This window comes from Ochlerotatus camptorhynchus, unplaced genomic scaffold (genome assembly GCF_037179485.1).
Source record: "Ochlerotatus camptorhynchus isolate MF236.1 unplaced genomic scaffold, CSIRO-AGI_Acam_v1.1 ptg000130l, whole genome shotgun sequence".
NCBI lineage: Eukaryota > Metazoa > Arthropoda > Insecta > Diptera > Culicidae > Ochlerotatus > Ochlerotatus camptorhynchus.
This window is the reverse complement of record NW_027040620.1, coordinates 24,350-45,231: the sequence shown is the minus strand read 5'-3', so window position 1 is coordinate 45,231 and position 20,882 is coordinate 24,350. Positions and strand designations below refer to the sequence as shown.

The following is a 20,882-nucleotide window of genomic DNA, read 5'->3' as shown; positions in this document are numbered from 1 at the left end:
CTTGAACACAAAGATATGTCGAGTCGGCTTTCTCGAGCCGGAGGTTTAGCTATACGTGTCACTTCACCAGTGTTCAAAATAGTCAAGTTGAAATCGTCACATAAATCGTAAAAAATTCTGACTTGATTTTGTTTTCACATTGTTCATGATCAAAGTCCGTAGTTTTATCACGCAATATGATAGTAGATACCAATTGATAGTGGATAGCGTTATTATCTTAAAATTGTCCAATATCCATATGGGATTGAATTGCGATTGTAATAGATAGCAAACTTTAAAGCGAAGGGTTAGAACGATGAGAACAAAAATGTTTCTGTTCCCAAAGTAATTCCCATATAAACTTCTAAGGGCCAGTTCAGCATGAGTTCGCATCCAAATGAGGTTTGTTCTTACTTATGTCTTATATAGAATGTCGGATTCAGAAGGTTTATCAAATTTCAAGTGGTTGCTGAATCCTTAATTGCATTGTTTTATGGTGGTAAGCTCCAACCGGTACAAACAGGGACGGTATTAGAAGTTAATCCGAGTTGGAGCTTACCGCCATTAGAGGCGAACCATCCTTTAGGCTGAAAACCTCTTAACCTTTGCGTGCCTAACGTCTAAAATTGCAAAGATTTCAAAATTCAGTAAGCTCTAAAAACAGCATTTCTAAATCTTCTCAAAATTACGACAATACATGGTACCGGAGTTATTCCGGTTTCCGTTGGGGTCACTCTGAGTCGCCATTCGGCTGTACTGTTCCATAATAATTATACACACGGTGAGTATCATATTTTCTTACTCAAATGATGTAATTGGACCGATGGCGGCTATAACGGAAAAGTTTCGGTGCCCCGGGGAAGTGGCCAATTCTCAACAAGAACCAAAATCCGTTGTGCGACATATCAAACTTCACGATTTTGAAAAACTCGGCCGGTAATGGCCTTATTGACAGTCCACGGTCACACTAGCCCTCCCGGGCTGAAATGTTTCAGTACCCCCAGGGAAGTGACAAATTTTTAACACGAACCAAAACCCGATAATGGCCTTATCATATCACACTAGCAAACCCCCAGGCATGTTTCGATGCCCCCAGTTCCCGTGCGATATATCAAACTTCATGATTTTTCAAAACTCGGCTGGAAATGGTTTTATTGACAGTCCACGGTCACACTATTTCCACAAGTCGATGCCTCCTTTGATATATGTTCTACACACTTAGGCTGTGTTCCATTTGGAAAATTTTCACTTAGATTTGACACTTCGAAAATAAATTAAGATGTTCGAAAATCCCTCTGTTGTTGATCGGCCGATTTTCGAGAAAGTGTCTGTCAAAATTGATTCCTTGTCTGTCAGAAATAAGTCTGCTGGAATAGCAGGTTTATTTGAAAATTTTCCATCTGTCAAATTTAAGTAAAAATTCACCAAATGGAACACAGCCTTAGGCTCTGAACCATTTGGTGGATTATTCAAGGGGTATTCAACTCTGAACATCCCAATCTGTGCCGAAGGCTAGGTGTGGCAATCAAGCTATCAGTCTCAGTAACCCATGAGTTTGGCAACTCTGCGCTTATGACTTTTGAGATTGCGTATTTACATTTTCAAGTCAAGGATGGAAAAAAGTCGTGATAACATTCAACGAGCTGGTTACCGGTCATCCGCTTCAAGGAAGTGGCACTCATGCTACTCGGGCAATGATACAATCTGAAAAATAGAAAGGACCCGACATAAAATGCCCACCGGCGGTAGTAGTAGCAGGAATAGACCTGCAGTAGCTTCGCAGTTTCAGCAGTCGTGGTTACGTACTAAGTTCGTCTACCCCCGTCAACCTACTTCGTCCATGGTTTATCCAAATGTCGGTCCAGAATCTCGATCCGAGTTCAGTCCACAGAATGAACTGTACGGCTGACTTATTGGTGAATTAGATAAACAGCTGCGATTGCAGATACATCTGCAGAATGGTAGGCTCGTTCGGCACCGGGGTGTTGTTGACACCGCACATTATCGCTGCAATGCTCCTTACCCATACAATTGACTCTCGGTCCGGATCCTATGGTCATCGAGTCAATACTTAATTCTAGTCAATTTTGGCCTATTATGCGGGGCGTGGTGACTCTCACTAATTCGTTTGGACTTCCCTGAAACTATGGACATCTCTCAACAGCCGTGTGGACTTTATGTAGAGGTTCATCCCCCAGAGGGCATAAGAACAAAGAGAGTCTCGTCAATTATACAATCTCTTATTATGATTGGGGACAATTTCGCTGGAAAATGGCACTCACAAAAAAAAATCATTTCCCCCTTACTTTGAAGTAAACGAAGAAGTAAACCTTAGCAAAATGTCAACACAAAACAGTGATGCCATATTTTAACTTTTGGTTAAAATTTGACAGCTGGAAAGTTATCGATTAACCCTGCTATCCAAGCGTGGCTACTTCTGACAGACAAGAAAATTTTAAATTTTGACAAGCTTGGCTAAGTTCTTCTCGAAAACTGGTCGATCGACAGCACAGGGATTTTCGAACATAGAAAATAACTTTCGAAATGTCACTTTTAACCACGAGTTAAATTAAACTCGGCAAATGACTCACAGCCTTAGATTTTGTCGCCGAGCCCTAAGAGGAAGAGGAGACAGTACGGGGGTGAAAACGACCCACTTTTCTGTCAAACGTGATTGACCGATTTGAAGTGCGTAAGATAGAGATAGAGATAGAGATAGAGAATAAAAGAGTAAGAAGCCAGTTGTCTCATCTGCCTCCTCGAGCCCGGCAAAAAAAAGTGCCGAGAATCCAACAGCCGAGCTTTCGGCAAACAGTTCGGTAAAACATTCAATTGCCGTGAGATCGGCTAAGCAAAGTTTACCACAACTGCCAAATTTTGCCAAGCCTTTAGAATAATTATTTACCGTTTATCGGTAATTTTTGTTGTGAATCCCGGCAGTATTTTAAATTTTGTTTTGATTTTATTTGTAATAGGGGAAATGACTTTAATTTTGGTCTATGGATCTAAGATTGGGCCCATCGCTAAAAATCTGCTATTTATCAATTGTATCTAGATGAACGCGTCATTTGGACGGTATCATTGATTATTTTTGGTCGCTATTGAAAATTTAGTCGATTGCTGAATTTATGTATGGGCCGACATTACATCCATTTCCCCTAATAATTGAGTTTTTTAAAAGGAAAAATAAGTAGGGTAAAATTAAACAATATTATTTTTTAAGTACTTAAGTTTTTAAGTATTTTCAGCATAGCAAAGTTGAACACCGTATGTTCGTTAAACTAATTAGCTGATTTCGGCAGTTTGAGATTTTTTCAAATTAGATCAGTGATTACTATTGACGAGGCTTGATAAGTGATTGTTTTCACCGAAATTTTACAAATACCAGATCCGAATTTCAGTAAACTATTATATATTCAACGAAACATCGGCAAATTTTCAGTTTATTGAACTGTTACGGCAATATATTTCACCGAGGGAAGATTTTGATTTTAAGTGTGTATGCAGCGATATTTTGAAAATAACATTGACCAAATATATGCTAGGTCAATTATGGATGTTGCCCTAGTTGATCCGGGTCCAATAGATCACCACACGAAGCCTAACCTAAGCTTCCCCGCACATACACACTTTGACAGCCCTGTCGGGTTTGTGTTGCCTCCCATTCGTTGCTCTTTTACTCTTATGGAGAAGGAAGACTAAAAGCAAAGTGAACAGTGAGGTTAGCTTTTCCGTGATTCATCCCAGCCTGTACGATTGTCAGTTGAAAAACGAGGACCGTGTTGCCAAGAACGGAACACGACCCGCCCTAAGGGAGAAGGGGAGGTTTCAAAATCTGTGACACAACCACATACCTTATTATGAAACATAAGTTTAATTATTCGTTGACTAAACAGACATCTGGTGGCCACCGTTGAAAGCGAAACAAGGCAGCTTGTCGTTAATGATTTTCCGCGGAGAAAAGAGATTATTTTGAGTAACGCGCTTATTATCTACATATCCTATTTAGACGCTATATATGACTTGAAAAGCCAACCAATAACAAATCACGTATAATCAAAACAAGCCAAATGAAACAATAACAATAACCTACAAAACACACTTACACAAACACACATATTAATATTTATATATAATTGACATCATCATTTACATAGATTCTTTAAGTAGTACGTACGTTAATCAATCAATTCTGTTAACTCTTTAAATCCTGCGCGCTCAAGCCAAATCGGAACGGGATTTCAGTTTAACATATATTTAAACCCCTTTAAGTATGCGCGTTAACATATCCAAACAATAACATATTAATCAATTAGAACGATACGGGCATTTCGTTAGCAAATTATACAAACAGAAACGGGAAATAATCAGCTTTCCAAATAGAGCTGCGGCAGCTGGCATCATACTCTTTAAGCATTTTCCATCGAAAGGTGTACTAATCGGAAATTCTCTTGTTGTTCTACCAGCGAAAAACAACACGCGTGCAATCCGCTCGAGTGCTAATTACAATCATGTCATTTATGCTCATTTAAAAAACAAAGTTGTTCCTGTTAAAAAAAGCCAGTGTTCGATACATTATTTTTCGCTTCGGTTGTAAATATCATGCGCGTACACTGAAAACATAAACACGTGGGAGTTCTCATATTATTTACCCAAGCCTTCTGCTTCCCCAGTCCACTTGTTACACCTCAAGGCACAAACATTCAAACGCACACACTCACACACATGCATTCATACAGACATCAACCGAGTAAACAGTGCAGAAACGTGATGACAGATATCAGTCAAACAAAGCCGAGTTCATTGTTGCGTTGTTTGTTGGCGGAACCAAACTTATGGATGGCAGGATTGAAGAAAAAAAACAAACAAAACAAAAGCGTTGCCCCCTGGCGTGGAAATGTGAAACCAAATTAAAATTACAGCATCGGTTCACATCAACCCCCTGCATAGTGACAAAATAGGGCCGCGCTTTGGCGACGGTGTGGAAAAATTAAGCATGTTAGATTAACATTTATCAACACCCCTTCCCCTAAACTGTCGACGTAGTATAGGTAGCTAGTCTATTTTGAAGTAGCTGAAAGGGATTCAAGTGTTATGTCCAACGAAACTGCTAATGGAACGTGTCCGAAGCAGTCTTGTAAGCGGTCACCGTAGTCGATTTTCTGTGATAATCGGCTGTCTTTGCTTCCGACACAAGCTATCAAAATAACAGTACCAAACTAAAATGTCATATGACAGGCTCTGACCACCCTAACATGGAAATGGTCACCCTAATGACAACATTCAAAAATACGAGACTAACATTTTGCAATAAGGAACAAAACTACCATTTTTTTAGAAACTCTGAGAACCACTATATCGTTTTGCTATGGAATGGCTGAATAACGAACCACTTGGAACTTTGCTGAAGTCTTAGGAAATTCCTTGAGTTTCTCGGAGTTCCTTAAAAGTATCAGCAATTTTCTTAAAATCAATTGATCTGCCCTGATGTTATCAGAGCTTCCCTAAAGTTCTCTCAATTCTCCTGAAATAAATGGAATTGTTCTGAAAACCATTCAATTTCCCTGAAGTTCTTTGGACTTGTGAAGTTTCCGAAATATTTCTGATGTTTCCTTTTGGAGTTCTCTGGACGTTCCTGAAATTCCCGGCCCCAGATTTCTCATACTATTTTTTCACACCGTCTTCCGAATTTTTTGTCACTACGGGATGGATTGACAGACCTGTCCAATCATCACTTGATTCAACCCAGCAAACAAATCAAGCAACTACAAAACTATCTACAAATGAAAACAGACCGAGGAAAGAGAGATTTTTCACTGCCACAGATTAACGTAGCATTTTGGTTGTTTTTTATTGCTCATATCTCTTTTTACTATTTTTGTAGTTATCAAAATTCATAAACAGAATGGCATAGAAACTCAAATATAAGAACGCAATAAGTTTTATACGAAAAGAGATAACCAACAAAGCTCGATAAAATTTAAGCGCAAAGTAAAAGAAGAAAAAAACCTTTGATATATTGGTGCTGTAATTTAGACACAACGCAAGAAAAGAAGAAAACAAACATTTGGAACTTTTGTAAGATCGAAACAAACGAACAGACGAAGAAAATTAATTACCTACTCCGTTTTGAATAAATAAAATACTCTCGCAAACAAATGAGGTTCGGATGGCTGAAAACTGAAGCTTGTAATTAAGCTACTTAAAAAACACACACACAGCAGCTAAGAGCAACAGTAAAGCGATTATATAAAGCTATAGATAAGTAAAGTGAAACGTAACAGTAATTATAATAGCAACTTAGTTAAATTGAATAACTGAAAGAAAAATGAAACAATGAAACATCACAACCAGCGAGAGGGAAGTATTGAAATCCGGCGAAACATTAGTGTATAGAAAATTTTGCAGCACAAATTTGTAACATATAGCGTAAAAGATCGTTTTCCCAATCCCTACTTGAAAATGAGAAAAAAAAAATCATCCTTCCCTCATTACTCTAAGGAAAACAATTAAAGGCAAGACACGCTAGCCGGAGGAGGGTATCTTTTTAAAATGGTTCATTAGATAGGCATAAACAAACAAACAAACAAACAAAAAACAGACGAAAGTATTCATTTCCCAAACAAAACAAAAATCGGAAAAAAGCAAAACCCCTTCCGAAATTGACTGTGTAAAAGATCGAATTGTACGAATTGCAAACAAACAAACAAAAAAATCTGTCGAGTGTACCGGAAATGAGAGCAAAAGAAATCCATTTTCCTCGCACCCGCAAAGCACTTCACACCTTAAGCCATCCAAGAACAACAAAAAAGAAAATAAGTTCAAGCGAAATGAAAACAAACAAATTGATTTAATAAAGAGAGCGAAAACAATTGCGATACAATGTTTGTTGAACAAAAAAAAAACTACTCATACAAAAACAAAAAAAAAATAATAATCAACACCAACTGTTGTCCATCCACGAAGTGGAAAGAAACAAAGCCAAACCCGGACTAACTCTGCAGCATTATTTCATTTCGCCCCGATCCGCGTAGTAGGGTTAGTGAGTTATTAACATCATTTTTGTTTTATCTGTTTCGGTTACTATTTATTTACATTGGTGTTGAAGGGAAAAGCAAAAACCTACCAACAACACACATACACACACACACGAATGCATTTGTTTGCTTGGAGTTGTTTTATTTATTCATTGATTAGTTTTGTTTGTTAAGGATTTAGTTTGTAGTTTTCTGTATATAGAATAAGTTCCGACTTAGTTTTAGTTGTTGCTTTGCATCCACGATTTAATCCCCTATTGTACATATGGTCCACCATTGGTGGTAGTGGTGGTGAATGTTTATCTTTATTCGTTTGAACTCATAATTAATGACCAACACATTCATGCATACACATTTACCATAGATAACGGTTTAGCTGAAACTAACCAGAAGTAACAAAAGCTAACATGGTTAGAAGAATATGTGCTGTAAATTTATGCTTGAATTAACCCCGAATTAAAGTATCGGAAGAGTATTCGAAGATCCACGACGGGTAAGTGATTGCATGTTGTAATAATTACTGTTTACTTTTACTTGATTCTTAGTGGGCTTCAGTCCACAGCAATACCTAGTTGAATCTTCGCCACCTAATGTCTCACTCAACTGTTCTCTGATGATAATTTTGTTCCATTATTTCTCTTCCGGCATGCGTTCTACAATCTAACCTTGCCGTGTTTATTAGCTTCACATATCCACTTCGATGGGGCCTCAGACAGCCGTATCAGGTAACGCACTTCATTACCAAGCCGGAATACTCTGAGCAACTGAGGGTCAACTTTACAACCACCTGTGCCCCATTGCTCTTTAAATGCGTATTGACAACAACTGCGCAATCTCGATTTGCGGGAGAATTTTAAATTTTGTATGGGAAAACGGTGACCGGACATTAGCCATAATTACGTTAGCCATACGGATGTTTGCCATACGTACGATTGTCATAAAGACGGTAGCCATAATATATGGTAGCAATAACAGACGTTAGCTATAATTCTCTGGAAGAGTTGTGCCAAATGCCATCACCTTAAACTCCAAAGGATCCAGAACAAGATTCTTATGATGGTCCTAAACAGTCCTCGCGAACTAGAAATTCTGAGAGAGTAATCATCTTCATGACTAAGAATTTAATCATTTTAATTTGATTAAAAATTGTGATCGCATGGAGCGAAAATTCAAATAATTTTCACAATCCGTTTAATCGAACCCCGTCCCAAAATCGAACGGCTTTGTGGTTTTGTTGTCAAAGTCGAACGGGTACTGTACTCACAAATATTTTTTCCCTTTAGAAAAATGCAATGGAAATGCAGAAATCATTTCTTACATTGAGTTAACTCCTTCTTTATACTATAAATTGTATACGGATTAATGCTTTTAAAAATTCTACCATAAAATACTAATAAATTATGTTGCTCTTGGAGTTGACTCCCTCGTTTGTATCTTGGCTGTTGTTTGACAGATAAAAGCTTTTGAAAATTCCATCTGAAAATTCTCAAAAGCAACATCTCTCTTGGAGTTGATTGCTGCTTTACATCATAAGCTATTCTTTGATTTTTTTATGAAACATTCAATTGAAATATTCAGGTACATCGTACATTATGGGTAATGTCCACATACGAAAATAAAAAATATGACTAACGTCCGTATGGCTAATGGGGTGTCATCGTTTCAACCGGTGCCAATAGCTTTGAAATGTGTCAATAAATGGCTGAGCTAGGATTTTTTAAACATTACAAGTTTGCCGTTACACATTTTACCGGAGGCATCGTGTACGGAGAGTTAAATTTTACTTTTCCTATCATAATGAAATCTCAGTCCAGGGTTGGTAAAAATTGAGCAATTGTTGAATTTTTGACAAGCAAATGAATAGCTTTATTCAGTTTCCCATACTTTATCATACAAAATTTCAAATTCTCCCGCAAATCCAGATCATAATTAAATTCGATCAAATTTGGCACAGTTTTTAGAGACCTCAATACAGGGCAAAGTAGTCAACAAACCTAGAAATCCCTTTCACAGACTTCAAAACAGAGTACCCGACATTTATGCATTTAAAGTCACATTTGAAATTCATCCTTCTTAGTATTCTAAACACACCAAATGCTTGCTAATGGGTTGTTTACATACATATTCTAATTCACTAGCTCAACCAACTAGCACGAATTTTTGTTCCTGAAATCTCATGCTGGTAGATGCTGACATTCTGTTTACAGCAAGCTGACTACTTTTTAGTACAGTTTTAGTACACTAGCCCCCAGCACTCCAGCACAAGTGTAAACACCCCATAAGCCGTGTCCCAATAAGAGAAAAGGCGGGACATCCTATTAGGGTTACGCCTAAGAATGTGAATCTAAAAGCCTAAACAAGGGTACTGGAATTGTTTTCAATGCCAGGTACTCTACTATGAAGTCTGTAAGAGGGAAATCACACATCGTTTGTCATCAAAATTGCAGGGCTGTTACAACAGGCACGGATTTCGCGAATTTCGCGGATTTCGCGATTTTCGCGGATTTGTCGCGGATTTGAACTTTCAGTCGCGAAAATCGCGGAAACATTAAATGATGTCGCGAAAATCGCGAAGGGACTGATGTGCTGTCACAAAAATTGTGGAATTCATTGTAACCTTTCCGTCCCGGATTATTTTGCTGTTATCAATTTTGTTGTTCATTTGGCTCTCAATTTTTTACCGGTTCAAACCAAAAACCCTGCAAATAATCGAGAAATGATCTCAATTCCATAAGTCACACCGGATTTACACGGAAATTCCGTGAGGTCTGTCCAATGAGAGACATTTTCATGTTTTTATTTATTTCCAATATGAACATAGCATTTTTCAATGTCAAATCATAAACGAATCGTATATATGCGGGTAATTACCATGTATACAGGATATTATAGGTTCTCCAAATCGTCCTGGAGTTTAGTTGATTTGTTCAACTATATCAACCAAGACTGCAATAATGTCTGTAGTATCGAAATATGTCCAAACAGATTCAAAGTGTCTATGTGGATTGTGCCCAACCTATTGCTACGTATACAAGATGTTATAGGTTCTGAAATAATTCTGGAGATCAGATTATGTTTCTACTCAATCACCCAAGCCTAATTCAATATCTGTAGTATCGAAATATGTCCAAATAAATTTGCAGTGTCTATGTGGATCATGTCAACCTATATTCGTGTATGCCAAATATTTCCTAAGGATTTCCATATCGATATTTCGATACTACAGATCATAGATCATCTAGTATAAGTAGAAATAATTAAACATTATCCATATAGCCACTACGAATCTGTTTGGACATAATTCGATACTACAGACTGTATCCCAGTCATGGTTGATCTAGTAGAATAAATCATCTGAACTCTAGAACGATTTGGAGAACTTAAAACATGATTCACATAGACACTGTGCATCTGTCTGGAAATATTTCACATTAAAGACATTGTCCAAATCTCGATTGATCTAGTAGATCAAGTTATCTGAACTCCAGGACGATTTGAAGAATTTACATCTGGATTACTCGGAAATTGATCATGCATGATCCACATAGACACTTTGAAACTGATTGGACATTTTTCGATACTACAGACATTATTGCAGTTTTGGTTTAGTAGAAAAAATCAAATTTGTCAAACCTATAATTTCCAGTACACATAGTAATAAGTCGTGCATGATCCACAAAGTCACATATATATGATTCGGTTATGATTTGCCAACGAAAATACAATATCTCACCTTTGGACAGACCCCAAGGAATATCTGTGTAAATACAGAACCGCAACGTGACCAACAAGTGTGACTTATGAAACTCTGGTAATTTCTCGATTATGTTCAGGGTGTTTGGTTTAAATCGGTCAAAAGTTGAGAAAACTAGCGCCAAATTAACTACAACATTTAGGACAGCAAAATACGTCAGAGACGCAAAGGTTAACTTTGAAGAAATTTTTTTTAAATAATGCTTCATCAAATCTAGGCCTGTATTATTCAATAGAAACATTCATAAACTAGGGGGCGACCCCGGCGTAGTTAACATCCATACCTCTCATGCCGAAGTCACGAGTTCAAATCTCACCCCCGGACAAGTCACGAATGACTCAAGAGTGTTAAAGTGACCATAATAATAATAATAATAAAAAAAACCATTCATAAATAACTGATTTTTTTTCAAAGGATACAAACGATACTCCTTTAGCTCAGTCGGTAAAGGCGCAGCTACAAAGCGAGGCCATGCTGGAGGCGACTGAGTTCGATTCCCGTTCGGTCTATTAATTTTTCGGGTTGGCAAATTTCTCTACTTCCTTGGGCATATAATGGTACAGGCATAGAAAGATCTCAAATCAATGTGAAGGTACTTCAAAGAACACTAAGTTCAGAGCAGGCAAAATCTAATATGCTATATGCAATAAGCTTGAAATACCATGTAGTAGTATACAAATGGTATTTTTAGGCAATGAAAATAGTTTTTTTTTTTTCGCGGATTAGTATATGAAGTCGCGGATTTCTTTTGAGAAATCGCGGATTTCGCGGATCAAATTTAGAAAATATTGTAACAGCCCTGAAATTGAGGAAACGCACCAGCATTGCCCATGTTCCTATTTTGGCCAATTTTTGACGATATTTTACTTCTTTTTACAATTTTGATACGTTAAGTTACGCTCAGTTTGCTCGTACAAATCATATTCATCGGTGTACATAAACATTTCTACCTCAAAATCCACGAAGATTATGATTTAATCGGTTTTCTAAGGTGTGGCCAAAACAGGAACCTATGGCCAATACTGGTGCACTTATCCTACATGAAATGTTGAAAGGTCGAACTCGTGGGGGAGAACATTGTGTAAGAGACAAAATAGCTTGGTAGTAAGACATCAGTAAACTGTATGGGAGTGAACTGGTTTAATTGATTTTGCAGTAAATTAATAACTATTTTAAGATATATAACGCTTAATTGTTTTATCTGTCAGCAAGCCCCCAGTACGGTCAATTCACATGGCGGAAGATGGCATGATCCTACATAAAATTCGAGTTGATTAAAAGCTGAATAAGCTAGTTTTTAGCTCAAGAAGTATATTTTTGCCTGCATAAGCTCTTATTCTGCATCCAATGTTTGTTGGGGAGTTTCATGAAACTCTCGTATATGAGCAGTAGTTCAAGACCAAATAGCGAAAAAATAAACAATTCTTAGATTTTTCCTCACAGAATACCATGAACTTCGCAGAATTGTTCGCTGTAGGTGCAATGAAAAAAAGAACATACATTTTACTCAAAGTTGATGTTCTACGATTTTTTTTCAATTTTGAAGTGTCCGTTAAGTCCTTAGTTTTGAAATCTTAAAAATGTACATACTTTCTTTGTTATTTTACTTTTTAAAAGCTTTTCTAAATTTTTTAACAAATTTTTTTGATCTTTTTCAGTGTGTATTTTTTTCTGAAAAGAAAATCCAGTTACCTTTACAACTATGCTCCAGACATCAACTTGATTAGATGATCCGTTTTCGTGCTATCATTTATTGAAAAATATCGAAAACGCCATTTTGAAAAATTAGGCGAGAGTCAAAATGGTCGAATTTTGGCACTAACTTGGTTCATTGGCCCTAGTGAACAATTATTGGATATTGGATTGGCAACCCTGCTACCGAAAAGAAATAGGCAAGCTCGCTTCTCGGCAACGGGACAGTCGTGCAAGTCACAGCTGACTGTTAATCGGTTATTTGCTGATCAATTCTATTTCGAATTGAGCGGGTAATTTAAATTTTGAATGATAGTACAGGTAAACATCATCTGTAGAATTATTAAAACATACAATTGTGAAGTGCAGTACCCGTTCGATTTAGGCAACACACGATTTTGATTTCTTAGCTTTCACAAATTTTAATAATTCTAGATGAACATTTCATAAGATCTTATCTGCTTTGATCGATTATCTTCATTAACTTTCTCTTTTGATAACCATGGGTTACAAACAGAGGTTCATCCAGCATCCAGAACATGAAACACATTGGTCACTGGTAAAGGGTGTCCACGATGAAATTGCCACACTATGAAATTGCTCTAACTTTTTAACCGTTGGGTAGAATTTAATGAAAATTTGGGTGGATTTAGTTCATAGTGCATTATTTACATCCTGCAAGTTTTAAAGTCCTGTGATCAAAACTCGCGGAAATGGAGTCGAAAGAACAGCTCGTGCGTGATAAAATCTTGCGCATTCATCACGAGAACAAGGATCTCTCGCATCGTTCCATCGCTAAAACGTTGGGAATCGCGAATTCCACGGTGTCGCGAGTGATTAAGCGGTTCGAGGAACGGTTGACCACCGATCGGAAGCCCAGAAGTGAAGGAAAAAGTATTCCGTACAACATCAAAAATCACAACCGCGTAGTTGGGGCCTTCAACCGAAATCCGAACGCCTCCGTTAGGGATGTGGCTAAGAAGCTGCACCTAAGCCGAAGTTTTGTCCAGAAGGCCAAAACTAAGGCTGGGCTTCGAACGTTCAAGGTACAAAAGGCCCCTAATCGCGACGAGAAGCAGAACAAGTCCACCAAAACCCGTGCCAGGAAGTTGTACCTCAACATGCTGACGAAAGTTGAATGCTGCATCATGGACGACGAAACATATGTGAAGGCCGACTTCAAACAGATCCCCGGCAACCTGTTTTTCACGGCCAAGGATAAGTTCAGCGTTCCGGAGCATGTCCGCACTCAGAAGATGTCCAAATTTGCGAAGAAATTCCTGGTTTGGCAAGCCATCTGCACGTGCGGGAAGCGGAGTGCACCTTTCGTGACCCAGGACACGATGAACGGACAGGTGTACATAAAAGAGTGCCTCCAGAAGCGGCTGTTTCCTCTCCTGAAGGCCCACAACGTCCCAACAATCTTCTGGCCGGATTTGGCCTCATGCCACTACTCCAAGGACGTGCTGAAGTGGTATGCGGACAATAAGGTCAATTTCGTGCCGAAAATGTTCAACCCTCCCAACACTCCGGAGCTCCGCCCCATCGAGAAGTACTGGGCGATTATGAAGCAGCACCTTCTTAAACGACCTAAGGTAGTGAAGACAGTCGAGGAACTGAAGAAAGTATGGGTTTACATGCAAAAAACGGTTGATTCACAGGTTGTGCAGAATCTTATGGCCGGGGTTAAGGCCAAGGTGCGGGCATTTGCGTATGGACTGTAAATAAAATACGAGTAAAATGGTAAAATGAAGTTTAATAGTTATTTCTCAATCCCTGAAAATTTGATGGCAATCGGATGAAAACTCGAATTTTGCGAATCAATTTTGTGTGTGGCAATTTCATCGTGGACACCCTTTACATAGGTTTCGGATAATCGAGGCAAGGTTTCTGGAGAAACCCTTTCACGACCAACCTAACCTTATGTCCTACAATATTTTCGTCAGCATCTTCCTTAACGCAGAATATCCACTTTGGTGGTTGCAAAGGTTTCACTCCTATCGGACGCTTTACCAGCCCCCACTCCTGGTTACTTATCATCGATTCCAGTTCATCATGGACAGCTGCCAGCCAGTGATTCCGATTGTCACGTCCTTTCGATCTCTTCGTAGGATTCAATTCTCTGTGTCAGAGCCGGTATCCATGTGGAGCGGTTCAACTTTTTCCTCTGCTGGCTGGGGATCCATGCCATAGGCTTACACCCAAATATCCTTATCTTGTTAAGGTCATCCATTTCTCGGTCGGGGTTACATGTCCAGCCAATGCCAACGGTTCAAGAGGTACGTTGCAGTTAGAGCCGCTTCTGACCACATGGTCTTCGGAAGCCTGCGAGTCAATCAATATTGATTTTACCGTTGAAACGTTCAGCTAATGGGGCCACACACATCCGAATGAACTCGCCCCAACGGACGTGTGGCACGTTCTCTGAAACCGTCAAATGGTTCCCGACACTGCTTGTCCCTCAAACACGTATCGCAAAAACCGGTGAGGTGACAATTGTCACTTCGTGTGAGGTGACTCTCCGTGCAAATCAAATGGAGAGTCACCTCACACGAGGTGACAATTGTCACCTCACGGGTTACAGAGAGTCACGTGACTCGCAGAATAAGGGGGCCTATTCCAGCTGGTACAAATTTCCACTCAGATACGCTACACCGATCAGTTCTCCATCCTTCTAGAATTCCGCACGATCTTGACCTCCACGAGTTGTGAATAACACGTTGATTCCAGCCTGCGAGAGCTTCTTGACCGAGAACTCGGGTGAGGTTCCATATGATTTGCACGGAGAGTCACCTCACCCGAGGTGACAATTATCACTTCACAAGTGGCCTGCCCGTGCCAACCAAATGGAGAGTCTCGTCACGCGAGGTGACAATTGTACTAGTGACGGCGCGTCACTTCACCTCATACACCCTGGAAGTCACTCTTATTATGCGAGTCTCGTGACTCTCTCTCTCTCTCTCTCTCACAGGTGAGGTGACAATACGCCCAAAGTTCTTAATGACTTAAAAATGAAAAAGAAGAATCGATATGATGATGGTATTTTTCCTCTATAGGATGTCCCAGAAAGTATAAGCACAGTTTAGTATTGGAATAAAATAACGTTATGTTAATGAACTCAAATTTTTGTTTCATATAGGGTAAATGGATGTAATGTCGGCCTAAATGCCACTAATTTGGGCTCATACTTAAATTCGACAGCAATCGACTAAATTTTCAATAGCAACCAAAAATATTCATCAGTACCCTCCCAATGATGCGTTCACCTAGATAAAATTGATAAATAGCAGATTTTTAGCGATGGGCCCAATATTAGATTCATAGGCCAACATTAGAGATATTTCTCCTATATGATCTCTGTAGTATTTTCTTTCAATTATATGAAAATAATCTGCACTTCCCTTAATCGTATTCCAAGGAGCGAACTTTTGATCTGACACTGCCCATGAGCTTCAGCAAAGATTCCATGGCGATAATTTTGGCCACTTTGGTCCAGTCTTTTTTTTTAATTCTTCGATTGAATTGACGGATCATGGGGCACTCACATGTCGCTTGCCAAACCATGGCCTTCTTACCAAATTTTTCGGTAAAAATTGACTTATCGGCATCGTCAACTTCCTGACCATTACGGACTGTGTTGTATTGGTCTCCCGGAAAGCGGGACCCACAATACTACGTCACCGTCAGCATTGGCGAAGGGGTTCGTCCGTCAAATGACTGGTGTAACGCATGTCAAGTTGCTTTTCCACCGAAATCTTTACTTGGCGACTTCACATTGACGCTGCGTCAGTCCATCAATTTTGATCAGAGTCAAATTTAACACTGCCGCGACGGTGAAGCAGCTTTGTGGGTCCCGCTGAAGCGTCTTGTAGTCAAATCTGACACAAGCCAATTTTCCATACAGCAGGCTATCATATACCGTATGCGTGATAATGTTTGCACCATCGTACAAATAAGGTTCCCGTTTCACCTGTGCATACAATGCCGCGTTTCTTTGCATGTACGTAACCAATAGTTCATACCGTAGTAGGCTGTGATAAAAGAAAATGATTTACTTAGTTTGACAGTTGAACCATTCGTGATTTGTCCCACGCGCAAATGTCGCAAAAAGACATTTCAATCGCCGTGGGAGTGTCGCGGTGGACCGTCAAAAGGGTTTTAAACCGAGAAAAGAAAGGACAACTATCCGCGAAGGTGGCCACAGGTCTTCCGAGGTCAGCTTGGGTTCCGAGGGTTATCGCTGCTATCAAAAGGAAGATTCGGGTGAATCCAGTGCGTTCAATAAGGAAAATGGCAAAGGAACACGGGATCAGTAACTTTACGGCACGGAAGATCGTAAAGGAAGATTGCGGGGCAAAGTCGAGGGCACGGACAAAAAAAACTCACATGATTACCAACCGCATCCGGGAGCTACGAGTCGAATGATGCAAGAAAATCTTGAACTTCCTTAAGCGAAAAAATCCGGTAATCCTGTTCACCGACGAGAGCATGTTTACAAGAACGTGTATCTGACCAAGCATCCTGCTAGCGTTATGGTGTTTGGATTGGTGGCTTCCGATGACAAAAAAATGAACCCGGTGTTCATTCCAGAAGGCGACAAAGTCAACAAGGAGGTCTGCATCGGGATTTTAGGTAAGTATGTTCTTCCGTGGATCAAAGAACAGTACGGTCCGAAGCCAAATGTTGTATTTCAACAAGATGGGGCCTCCCTTAGCTCAGTCGATAAAGGCGCAGCTACAAAGCAAGACCATGTTGGAGGTGGCTGGGTTCAATTCCCGGTCCGGTCTAGGAATTTTTCGGGTTGGAAAATTTCTCGACTTCCCTGGGTATAGAAGTATGATTGGACTTGCCACACAATTATACCAATGCAAAAATGGTACAGGCATCGAAAGCTCTCAATTAATAACTGTGGAAGTGCATCTAGAACACTAAGTTGAGAGCACGCAATAAGCTAATATGCGATATGCAATAAGCTTGAAATGCGAAGAAGAAGAAGAAGAAGAAGAAGAAGGGGCTCCGTGCCACACCTCGAACCGCACTTAGAGGTGGTTGCAGGAACATCTTCCGTTCTGGGCGAAGGATATGTGGCCGCCATCCAGCCCCGATCTTAATCCACTGGATTACTCAATATGGCGCGTCATGAAGCCCAAGGCCTGTTCTAAACGCCACCCGAGCACAGCAAGCCTCAGACAAACATTGACCCGTACCTGGAGAGAAATGGATCCAGACTACATTATTAGAACCTGCCGTGCATTCCGGAAGCGTGTGGAGGCCGTAATTGCAGCAAGTGGAAACTCGATCGATGATTAACATAGTTTAAGACTTTGAGAAATATCCCCCCATCCCCCCATTTATTGAAATAAAAAAAAACTCGAAAACGAAATTTTTGAGAACTTTTTTTTTAATTTTGACATTGCTCAATGGTGCAAAAATTATCACGCGTACGGTAGCTTGCAAGCCCTCGGTTTGACGGATGCGACTTGTTTCGACTTCTTCTGCTTCTTGAACGTTTTCAACCCGATTATTGCCTTGGCACGTTGGACGTTACTCTTCGATGCTCTCAGTTTTTTTTTTGTTATCAAATCTCGAACAGAGGCACTTTTCTTACTGACGAAAGCTTGGGTATCTTATGGTCCACTTTTCGGTCCACCGGTCCCGGTTTGCGGACAGATTTCGATGTGTCCTCGAAAGTAACTTCTTCACCAAACTTCTGGATGGCGATTTCAACTGCTCCGATATTTACTTCCTCCATTTTCACCAACTTCCTTACTGTCAGGTTGTGCACGATCTGTTTGCGCTTTTCCGGGAAAATGCCTTGCATTTTGATGTTTTTGTCGAAACAATGCACTTTGTGCACACAAACTTGTTGAGCAATAAGTAAACAACAACACACATCGATGAACAGCTAGTAAACTTCAGCGGGGTAGAAATGGCAGCGAGTTGAAATTGTGCTTATAATTTCTGGGACACTCTATATACTCATGATTTTATGGAATTTCGAAAAAGTCGCGGATCTCTAGGTCTACTTTCAAGAATTGAATTTCCGCAGAGCCGCCTCCAGGGTTTTCCCTTTCCGACTGGCCAATCACAAGTCCAATCGGATCCTTGTCTGTTCCGTTCGAAAGTAGTTAGTCATACATTTCAAATAGTGGCTCAATCTTAAAATTTGATAATTCATAGCTGAAAATGTTGGGTTGGGTTGAATTATATAAGCATCAAACTAGTGTTTTTTTTTTCAATTTCCCGCAGTAAACTTAAATTATAGGAGCTTGTTTCAAAACTCCGTACCTAAAATGTTATTGTGATACTGTCTATTCTTAAGCCTGCCTCCATTGTGATTCTTTGCTCATCGATTACTTTGTATATGCAAACCTAATCGCATGTCCAAACATTAATTTGGTTAAATTCGCGTAGAACTAACATCATCTGCACTATCACCGTAGGTAAACATTATCCTAAAATTTGCTTTCATCTGGTGCTGGCTCATCTACTCCCTACCTGTCATCACGACGCATTCCCACTGCAGGAAAGCATAGCACGTCGCTATCCCCGAAGGCCGCTAACAACTCTGGTTAACAATTTTCAATCGAATGCGAAAATCTTTCCCCTCTTTCCCCTATCACCCTTACAGATTGTGGTCCATCTTCCTATTGGTACAAAGATCGCTGCTACAGTACGTGTCCGGACTCGACCTTCCCCTCGGACTCGGACCCCAGCCGAAATCCAAACATCGACGATTCGGAAAGTGCCATCATCGAGCAGCAACCACTGCCGAAAGGTTCATTACGACGCAGTGCTGCAGCTATCGGTTTCCGATTGGCCGACATCAACGGTGATGGTTCCAACAATTTGGACGACGACATTCTGCTACAGGCAGTGCCCTCACCACAAGAACGTGACACTCAACCTCATGATCAGCGGCGCCAGTGCAACCAGTGTCATCCAACGTGCCTCAAGTGCGTCGGTCCGGACGAATTCCACTGCATCGAGTGTCAGCCTTTATTTGCCTTCGTCGACGACAATGATGCCGATGTGCATCCACCGGCTCCCTTCGAGGCACACCGGCGACGTTGCGTTTCCATCAACGGAAAACAACGCCACGGTGGACCGAGCGGAACAAATAAATCCTCGCCTAATGCCACATTATCCGACCCGGCCGATAGCCAAAAGCTTGATAAGAGCTGGCAATCGACCGACTACCTCATTATGATAACCGTCGTCGGAGCGACACTGCTGGTCGCCTTTGTGGTCATCTATCTGCTGTGGAGGCGCTGCTTTCGGGGTATCCTGCTGGGCAATGGCATTGGTGGAGGCGTCGGCGGTGCCGATTACCAGCACTACAATCGGGTGCAAACAGAAGAAGCCAACGTCGGCAATGAACCGTCCTACGCCGAACTGGTACGGGACGAGATTGATGATATTCTGGACGAGAGCTCCAGCGACGAGTCGAGCAATTTCATGCCAACCCGAATCATTGCACCGCTGGAGAGATAGAGGCGACCATGTGGTCATTAACTACTAGGTACTGGTACTGGTCGCAGGCGCTGATTTCATTTCAAACGCTGCGTACCAAATGGTGCCGATCAAATGGGTAGCTGTTTAATTGTGTTTAATAGTCACAGATGAAAATGCGATACAAAAAGGATGAATGAGCGCAATTTTCAACGGAACCAGTGGAACTTTGTATTTTAATCGAGTAGGGTTAGCTAATGAACAAAGTGTTAAGAATAAAGTAGCTACATATTTTATGCTTTTTTTTCTTCTCGATGAGAAGCTTCTTTGTAGTTGGAACATATCACAGCACTCAGATCATCCTAAGGCTGTGTTCCATTTGGCGAATTTTCACTTAAACTTGACAGATGGAAAATTTCCAAATTAACCTGCTATTCCAGCAGACTTATATCTGACAGACAAAGAATCAATTTTGACACACACCTTCTCGAAAATTGGCCGATCAACAACAGAGGGATTTTCGAACATTATAATTTAGTTTCGAAGTGTCAAATTTAAGTGAAAATTCACCAAATGGACCACAGGAAATTTGTGTTGAACTCGGCGTCCTAAGCAGCGTTGCCAGATACATCGATTTATCGGTATTTATACCGATTTTCGAACTAGATACTAATATACAGATAAGGTTCCTCAGAATACTGATTTTTGAGGTTTTAGGTCCTGGAAATAAACCAACGCACTCAAAGCTCTTTTAAAGACATTCCGTTAATAGGTTCGACAATTTAGAAGATCGATTTTTTTTTAACAACAAAAAAGGGTTATCTTCCATTTAATTCCACTTAATTAATTTTGGTATCCATGACAGATACTTAATTTATACCTGTGATATTGACTTTTTTACCTAGGAGATGAGTACTTAAGGGGGTTAGATTTTGATAAGTTCTCGATGAACATTTCAAATGGTCCTA

At 40.1% G+C, this 20,882-nt stretch overlaps 1 protein-coding gene across 1 annotated transcript in view; it reads left to right on the top strand.

Moving 5' to 3' along the window:
- Positions 1–20,191, top strand: part of Fur1 (Furin 1) — a 650,713-nt gene extending 630,522 nt beyond the window's left edge. Inside the window, exon 13 of the mRNA XM_065220676.1 lies at positions 19,094–20,191. Coding sequence (XP_065076748.1) covers positions 19,094–19,956 — 863 coding nt within the window. The 3' untranslated portion in view covers positions 19,957–20,191. The remainder of the gene's footprint in view (positions 1–19,093) is intronic.
- The last annotated feature ends 691 nt before the right edge of the window (positions 20,192–20,882 follow it).